General features: G+C 41.5%; 1 protein-coding gene across 2 annotated transcripts; it reads left to right on the top strand.

The window, feature by feature from the left end:
* The first annotated feature begins 1,861 nt into the window (after positions 1 to 1,861).
* Positions 1,862 to 9,005, top strand: LOC134465256 (mitochondrial fission factor homolog A-like). Of its 2 annotated transcripts, none has more exons than XM_063218812.1 (7): positions 1,862 to 2,225; positions 2,928 to 3,144; positions 3,970 to 4,148; positions 4,627 to 4,715; positions 4,964 to 5,122; positions 6,367 to 6,451; positions 6,535 to 9,005. In XM_063218812.1, exons 2-7 carry the CDS (start codon positions 2,928 to 2,930, stop codon positions 6,664 to 6,666), a joined length of 861 nt encoding a protein of 286 aa, XP_063074882.1. In that variant the 5' UTR covers positions 1,862 to 2,225; the 3' UTR covers positions 6,667 to 9,005. The 2 variants fall into 2 exon arrangements, with proteins under 2 accessions (XP_063074882.1, XP_063074883.1); XM_063218813.1 differs by lacking the exon at positions 1,862 to 2,225 and adding an exon at positions 2,567 to 2,632.
* Positions 9,006 to 9,246: the final 241 nt, after the last annotated feature.

The following is a 9,246-nucleotide window of genomic DNA, read 5'->3' as shown; positions in this document are numbered from 1 at the left end:
CAGGGCACAGGGTTTGCTCAGAGGGATTAACATTGTTGACACAAAAGGATAAGGGGTAGTAGTGTGTGTGTGTGTGTGTGTGTGTGTGTGTGTGTGTGTGTGTGTGTGTGTGTGTGTGTGTGTGTGTGTGTGTGTGTGTGTGTGTGTGTGTGTGTGTGTGTGTGTGTGTGTGACTGGCGGTGATCTGTTGTTTTCCAATGCCCCCCTCTCACCCCTCTAGACCCCTCCCATCTCCATCATCCACTCCACTCTCTGCCTGTCTTTTACGAAGCAGGCATCCAACCACGGAAACTGTGTCAGAGGCAAAACAGGGACTGTTTTTATTCCCAATGGTGGAAGGTGGTTTAGGAGCACATGGTGGGTACAATGGATGTACACACTGTGCTACCAATGAGAGAGAGAGAGAGAGAGAGAGAGAGAGAGAGAGAGAGAGAGAGAGAGAGAGAGAGAGCTCTCTATGTGTGTGTGTGTGCGTGCGTGCGTGCGTGCGTGCGTGCATGTGTCTGTGCAGCCCTATAATTGTCTGTTGTTTTTTTTCTTTCTTTCTTTTTTGGGTGGAACGAGGGGGCATCGGAAGGGGGCTGGTGTTTTGATTAAAAGTGTGCTGGGGTGTTTAACCTCTCTTTTTTGGACAGTGTGTGTGGAGTGCTGAGCACACACAAAAGCCAGCAGTTCATCGGGAGTCAAGCCTGCGTACAATGGGGCTGCATGACCTCTCACAGGGCCTTTGTGTGCACCCAAAAGAAACAGTTTAGAGTCAATGACATAGGTCAGTGCACTTGGCTAATGACTGGCGATGAGGGGTGTTGTGTGTAGGCTAAATTATTTGGGTGGGGGCAGGGGAAAAAACTGTTGGCGCATGGCGTTAATTTTGGAACAAGCTGACAAAGTCAAAGTCAACTCAAGTGCTCAGCTGTGGAGGTGACACATGATAGACATGATGGACAATGCTGACATTTCTCTGAACGGAATAGATCTTCACTAGTGTTTTGGAATAGTGGGCAGTAGACACGCACACAAAGTAGGCTACCTTTTTTGAGCTGTTAGTCATGTTTAGCACCCAAAAGTGTTAAGTGACTGCTATTTGCATTGATGTCCTCAATGAATGACGCATGATTCAATTTTCAATCCATGGCATATTATAACTAAGTCATTGGTCAGCCTATGTCACATCTCAATGCTCAATCTATTCTATTTCCCCAAAACATAACACGCTCATGTGGGTGGCTGCCAACTTGGTGGAGAGGTGAAAACAGTTTGTCTGGGGTAAGTAACCGCCCAACTCAGCATTGAAGGAAAATAAAAACAAAACAAATAAAGCAAGTCCACAGGTCATGGGAACAGACAAATGCAGGGTCATAGCCTACATGATTTTACAAACTAGGCCTACACATGGCGAGTTGTTGGAATCATGCCACCAACCCATGAACCTATCATTTTCATGAGCATGTTTGAACTCTGTATTTAATGGTCTTACACCAATTTCATTTTTTTTTTTCAAATGGAAAACACTTCACTCACTACAGATTTCCATGCCTTGATATCTTGGCTGCATTCTATTAGTCTTTATTCGTGGTTCTGTAATTAATAGTAAAACAGTGCCATCTGCTGTTAAAGTAATGGGTTGTGTAGCCTACTGGGTTCATTCTTGATAATGTAAGCATAGCCTACTGCTCCCTCTGTAGAAAATCTGTATGCACAAATTTCCCTTGCAACGTTCTGATTCGGGCTTAGTATATTTTTTTCCACAAATTGGAACCTGACTTCTTTTTGACAAAACACACATAGAAACGATATTGAAACTGGCAGTGGTAGAGGACGCATGAGCTGAGGACCCAAGCATTACGCACGGCGGCGGGACACTGCAGTGTTCATGTCGAACATAGGTGTTAAGGGGAATGATTTAGGATGATTGGTAATTCTCAATCCTGCCGAATTTACTGTTTATTGACAGTTATCAAACAGCCATGTCAGATCCCTCAGTAAGTTGATACTATGCGATAATTCCAGCTAAATGAACCATTACCGCGCGTGACGACGACCCAGCTCGTGTGTTTTGATGACTTCTTGCTAGCAGGTCACGTTAGCTTGATTCACCTACATGAGGCAGAATGAAACCTAGCAGTGTTTCATTTTGGTTAAATACATTCACGTCTCTGGTTTAGCTGCAGATCAATTCAAGATACATTGTTGCAATACGCAAGAAGGACGCAGATAAGTCAGAAGTAAGTAGGCTACCAGAACATTCCTTTCCAGTGGTTCTGTTTGTTATTCAATCATGTGGTTTCTCATTATTATTTATGCCCATCTTAATTACTTTAATGTGTTTGATTTCATGCCTGCATGCGTTTCCTACTGAGTTCTATGTATCTGCTATACTGATCTCTACTATCGTTTTCGTGGTGAAATCCACCGTGTTTCACTGGGAGCTAGCTGTAGCCTACTGCTTCACAAGGCACAGCATCTTGTTACATTGGTTATACATCTGCACGTGATATGAAAAATTACCATGTAGGCCTAACTCATCAAATTGTAGGCTAATAGTTACGTGGAAATGTCAAATACTGTGCATGTGTCTCAGTGCGTTTTTGTGCCTTAGAGCGCAACAAAACCACCTGTGCCAACCCCTGGGGTTAGTATCCTTGTGTTGTAGAAGAACCTGAAATTGAGCTCAAGTAAAAAAAAAAAAAAACCGGAGGCCTATGGTATTGAATCTGATGTGGGTTAACGGTGGCAACTTTTGGTGGTCATCCGGGTTGATTTTTCTTGTTTTTCTCTTTATTTGTCAATGTAACAAGTATACCAAAATTGAGCCATATCATACCTGCACGTGTTTATACATTTAGTAGTTACATTGCTTTAAAAAAAAAATAACAAAACACAATTTGTGTTCACAATTCTTGTCTTCCTTTTACTCTTCTTGACAGATGGCTGACACAACAGCATACTCTCCTGGAGATGACATGGTGGAGATGAGTCGCATCCACATGGAGCTGGAGTACACAGAAGGCATCAGCCAGCGAATGCGCATCCCAGACCGCCTCAGCGTGGCTCCGGGTGTAGCAGTGGACCACCCAGCCCAGCTCCGGGAGCTTCCTCTGACCACAGCCATGATGCAAGTTCCTGACCGGATAGTCGTGGCAGGTATATCATCAGTGGCGTTAATCAAAAGTGACGTTTTTTGAAAAAAGGTTTCGCACACTCCTTTGGCTTTTTTCTTCTATAAGTTCTTTGGCCCCATGCTCTCACCCAAAGAACTTCAAGCAGATGATATCCAAAGGAGTGTGGGAATCTTTTTTTCAAAAACTGTCACTTTTTTGTTCAGCACCAGAGATTGTGTCCAAAAGCAGCTACAAAGGTTTATCATCAGCCTCATTTCTCATGGCACTTTGGATGATGTGGTTTGACAATATCTGATACCAAGTAGAAACACAATTATATTCTTGTCTCCAGGGACATTTCTAACCAACTCGGATGTCTAACTGAGCGAATAGACCAGGCGCGATGCGATTCAAGCGACAGAGTGCAGCAGCAAGGAATACGAGCGATTGAGGAGACTAGAGTATGTCCGTACAGGCAGAAGGCAAAGCATTCAAGCATTCCCATTGGCTGTGGTCACTGACCCCTATACAGTCATTCGCTGTCGCGGCTTGTCGCCGAACCGCGTCATAGAAAGTTGAAAAGATTTCAACTTCAAACTGTCGCGCTCATCGCTCTAGTCTCCAGAATCGCTTTTGTCGCGCGACTCAATAAAAAGTCAATTACTTCCGTCGCTCGCCTCGCTCAGATCGCCGCTGGTGTATTTCTGCGGTAAGTTTGATAGGAAGTTAAACCTTTTGATATGCTGCTGTGTGCATTGTTTACATCGCAACACTGCTATGACTCAGGTTACATTAAATCAGGCTGGTGGCTGGTGTTAATTTAGAGGCCCTGTTGATATCCAAAGAAATTACATTTCCTTCCTTTCAGGTGAGAGTGGCGACCCCGGCATGTACAGCCGGCCCAGAGACCTGGACCTGATCCAGTCCACCCCCGAGGAGTCTGTGGTTCTGATGGCACTGCCGCAGGTCCTCACCCTCAACGAGCAGCCACTGGACTTCCTGGAGCCAGAGCCTTCGCCGTCCAGCGCCACGCCGCAACCCGAGGAGGTGAGTCCAGTTGACATGAGGATGCCAGGGAAAGAGGACCCCAGACAAGGTTTAATTAATCACTGTCCTGAGTCAGCTGGTGCTTATTTGCGTTATTAGTAGGTGAATGATGACTCTCGCAACCACTTCCATGGTCCGCTGCCAGAAAACCCCATTTGCAATTTTTGGCTGAGTGTCGTGATAAACACAAAAACAGCTTTACATACCGTACATTTGAAGACTTTCGTTTCAAAATGGTGTATATCCATTTTGGGAAACTGACATTTTTGTTCATTTCATTGCATTGCATTGAAAAATGCATGTGGTATATAGGTTCAAAAAGTATGTCCACAAAATATTTAAATGGTAAGAATTCACACGCAGATGGTAGGACTTATGAACAAAAGTATGCAAAAGTAAAAAAAAATTTTTTTTTAACCAAATAGGTCTTAAGGAGCCATATCATGATTTTTTTCAGCCTCCTGAATCTCTCTCTCAGCCGCCGACTCCCAGGAGGTCCCATCGAGGTCGCTGTGCGAGCGAGAACTCGGTTGTCCGTCATCGTGGGCCTCCAAGCAAACAAGTAGCGTGAGTTTCGGGTAGTTGGATACCCTAAAATCACTGTGAATATAATGCACTTCCATAAATAAAAATATGACAGAGAAAGTGTTGTTTCCATAGATACAAGTCTTCTTTTAAACTCATGTCAACTTGTCAATGTGTTAACAATGTTGTTGGCATGGCATTGCTATGGATAGTTAATTCAGCTTTATTTCTGTTAAAAACTCAGATGATCGTCACAATGTTCATAAGCATGTCTCCCTATCTTGCACCAGCCTGTGTCCCGCTCCTCCTGTGCGTGCATGTCCCCCTCTCGTGACTCCAGAGGATGCCCAAAATCTCTACAGCGCCACTGGCATTCTGACCTACATCCAGTGCACCACCCGCCGTGCCTATCAGCAGGTCCTCGAAGCCCTGAATGACCCCCAACAAAGGTGAGCTGAGCTGGACCAAACCAACACGTACTACTGTATGCCCTGGCAAAGATCATCACTAAGCCCATGGCCATCTCCAAGAGCTCTAATGCTGCATTCAGGCCGACTGTGGAAGATAAAAAAGTGGAAAATCTGCAACTTGCATTAACTGTGAAGAAAAGGGTGAATAAACTTAAGCTAGTTTAGCTATCCAATTTAAAATCTACCAGTCACTCGCTATTTTAACCAGTCAACTCACAGAATAATAACAATCATTGTCATTATTATCATCATTATTATTATCAAAATTATACAAAACACTTGATCAGTAACACATTCTGAGCACTTCGACATCTTCACTCCTTGTACTCTCGCACGAAGGGGGGGGAGGGAGGCAACCGCCATTCCGACAGTATTTGATTGTCATTCCGAGCCATTTCGAGTCATTTGAACATTGTTACAAGTACGTAAAGGCGCATGAACAACGTTCTAACTCAATTGACATGTGCAACAATGTTGCTACATGAGCGGAAGTGGAGAGAGTGACAGCGCAATTACAAGATTAGTGTATAATTTAGTGTCTAATTTTGTCACGGTCCAAATGCCCTTACCAGTAGGGTCTGAAAACAATTCCTGCAAGCTGGAAAAATATTTTTTTGCAATAAAAAGTCAATGTCGGAATGGCGGTATGTCTGAATGGTGGTATGTAACCCTCAGAATGTGTTACTATGCCTTTCATTATCTAGATCGGAAATCGCCACGCTTCTTGTTTTGTGCATCTACAGTGCTGGGCAAAAGTATTGGCACCCCTTCAATTCTGTCAGATAATACTCAATTTCTTCCAGAAAATGATTGCAATCACAAATGCTGTGTTATTAATATCTTCATTTGTTTGTCTCGCAATGAAAAAACACAAAAGAGAATGAAAAAAAAAGTCAAATGAATGATAATTTTACACAAAACTCCAAAAATGGGCCGGACAGAAGTATTGACACCCTCAGCCTAATACTTGGTAGCACAACCGTTTAGACAAAATAACTGCGAAGAACCACTTCTGATAACCATCAATGAGTTTCCTACAACGCTCTGTTGGAATTTTAGACCATCCTTGAGGTGATTTGAAGGGTGCTTTCTCCACACTTCCATTTTGAGACCTCTCCATAGGTTTTCTATGGGATTGCAGATACACACTGACGGATGTTTTTATACAGTTTTCTTTTTGTTCAATCCCTACTACACTCATTACTGTTTATTGGTCTTCATAGGGTTTGTCACCCAGCTTACGATCTAAGCTTGGAAACCACCCCTGAGGACTGCTCCCTGGTTGACGCTGCCTCTCTAAGACGACAGGTATCTCAAAACAACATCCTTCTCAATGTCTGCGTTGATCTCATAGTTGCTCTTAAAGCCTACTAACGCTTGTTCAATTTCAGATAGTGAAGCTGAACAGGCGTCTTCACCTGCTGGAACAGGAAAACAAGGAGAGGGCGAGGAGGGAAATGATAATGTATTCCGTTGCCGTGGCTTTCTGGCTTGTCAACACATGGGTGTGGTTCCGTCGTTAGTCATCTAAAGCTCCATCTACTATACATTCTCAGTTCTTGTCATGGCTCATACTCGACCAGAAATCCTAAAATGTAGTTATTCATCGATGTGCTTCATGTGTAAAATTAAACTCAACAGAAAAGCTATTCTTGTTGTCCAAGTAAGACCTAAGATGGGAATTTGTTAATATTGCTACTATATTGGTAGAATGATTTACACTAAGCTAAGGAAGGTCTGAACAACTGCACAATGCTGTATTTTGTTTTGTTTAGCATTTTGTATCTTCAAGGCAAATATCTGTGCCACACATGTACCAAACTCCATGGAAAGTACATACGGCGGGAGGAAAAAAAGTAAATACACCCGTTGAAATACCTTACATAATGTATGTATCTGGTAAGAATAGCTTCCTTGAGGTCATGCCATAGCAACTCAAATTGACTTTGATAGGTGATATCAGAACATGTGACAGAATATATATTCGATTTAGTGTGTTTATATGCGGTTCAGTATCCTGAATATAAGGCTTATCCTGGATATGATCAAATTCGGGATAAGGTGTTTATATGAGTACAGTGTGTTATATCACGGTCTACATTCTCGGCCGTTATAGAGTTCTCCTCAAATGCATGCCGCCTGGATACCAGCAACAGCGTTCTATGGGAAGCCTCGTACCGGGAAACCGGGATTAAGCTTTTCTATGGGTCAATAACTGTTTCTTTTGGAATACCCCACCTAGCATATCTCAATTTCTCAAAATCCCAAATATGGGCTTACTTGGGATACTGACGTCATTAAAAGGTGTTTATATGTTCAGACACAAATTTGAAAGACTTCCCGATCATATTCGGCATACTGAACTGCATGTAATAAACGCATGAATTGTTCTGAAACCACTCTAAAGTCAATTTGCTTCTATGCTTGGGTTATTGTCCAGTTACTGCACTCATCCTCTTTCACGCTTCAATTGTGTGACTATCTCAGGTTTTTGTTATGTAAAATGTCTCAATAAACTTGAACGTTCCATTGATGGTGGTAAGCTGTCCAGGCCCTGAGGATTTGGTGATAGTGTGCTATTCCATTTCTCCACACATACTGTTGTGTGTGATGTTGTGTTTTTGCGTGGTGACCACTACTTGGAACAGAAGTTACATTGCTGAAAAATTGCTGGGACACACCGCCCAATCTGGCAACACTGTTTGCATCTTATGGACAATGAAAATATAACATTGCTATTTGGGTGATATTAGTTTGTTATTTTTTCAGATTTTAGGGAAAAATTAGACCATATTTTAAATGTAGAAGGACCATATTTTAGATCCAGAAAGTAGATAATAAATAAGTAAATGTAAAGAAAAATGAAATGAAGGAGTTGAAAGAAGAGATAAGTAGAAATGTCAAAGCACAACAAGAATGATTGAACAGCTCTCGTTTGACGTCAGCTTTGGAAGAATTAGACTCAAGGTTTCCGTTGAAACGTGTTCAGGAAGATGTTCTTTTTTAAGAAGGACTTTTCTTTGATGGTAGTACTTGTCAGTTGCGCTGATTGGTCAGAGCGTTGGCCTATACGCACAGACACGGTTTGAAAGACAACGGGTTGTTCTCATCAACAATCTTCGGATGTATCATTCTTCGGGGCCAGACTAAATTACACATCCAATCTCACACTTAGTCTGGTTTATCAGACTAAACTTTTATTGCATTATTTTCTTTGTTTCTCCATAATGCAATAAAAGTTAACTATTGCATTCGACATTACGGTGTGCAAGTTTTCCTTGTCTGCATCTAAATTAGACTTGCACCATTTCATCTTGCGCATTGTGTGTTAAATGTCCTAGTGCTATCTTTCTGGAAATTCATAGCTTAACAAAGCTCTGTATGAACATTTCAGTTAATTCCCATACATTCCTGTGCAAAGTTTCCCATTTGAAAATTCCCTTTTCAACCCTATTTGTACTCTTATCTGGCTGAGAACATTCGTCTAGTTTCAGGGGTTGTAATGTGCATGAGCATGTACATGACTTGCACAATCATGAGGTTTCATTTTAACTTAACTGTCAGGAATGATCAATGTGAATAGGATGCTCTTTGTACACTGTACATTGCCAGGAAATATAGCTATTGCATTAACTTTGATTATTCTGGTCAATGTATTGTGGGAAAAATGTACCATTTTGTTATGTCATTTGGTAATGGACAAAACAGCATGTTTGTTGTATTGTGCAAGTGTTTGTAAAAAAAAAGTTGACATTCCATGGACTCTGACTTAACATATTTATTGATCATTGACACTGCCATTCATGCTCCATAAATATTTTGTAAATATACTGTAATTTATTAAACATGAAGTTGATGTAAACCGTATTAAGTTTTTTTTTTTAAGAGCAAAAGAATAAACTATACAGAATAATCTAAATGATGAAATACAGTCAATCCGGAAAGTATTCACAGCGCTTCACTTTTTTCACATTTTATTATCTTACAGCCTTATTCCAAATGCTACAAATGAATCTCTGTTGTCAAAAATGTACTGTGACTACAGAAGCAGATCATGATACTCTCCATAGGATTTCATTCAAAACTCACACCCATCTATTTTA

The sequence above is a fragment of the Engraulis encrasicolus genome, chromosome 16, assembly GCF_034702125.1.
Source record: "Engraulis encrasicolus isolate BLACKSEA-1 chromosome 16, IST_EnEncr_1.0, whole genome shotgun sequence".
Classification (NCBI taxonomy): domain Eukaryota; kingdom Metazoa; phylum Chordata; class Actinopteri; order Clupeiformes; family Engraulidae; genus Engraulis; species Engraulis encrasicolus.
This window is presented reverse-complemented; position numbering and strand designations above follow the sequence as displayed.

Coding starts and splice junctions, on each gene's coding strand:
- LOC134465256 (XM_063218812.1), top strand. CDS start 2,928: ATGGCTGACACAACAGCATACTCTCCTGGAGATGACATGGTGGAGATG. Junction 3,145..3,969: donor TGACCGGATAGTCGTGGCAG/GTATATCATCAG, acceptor CCTTCCTTTCAG/GTGAGAGTGGCGACCCCGGC. Junction 4,716..4,963: donor CCTCCAAGCAAACAAGTAGC/GTGAGTTTCGGG, acceptor ATCTTGCACCAG/CCTGTGTCCCGCTCCTCCTG.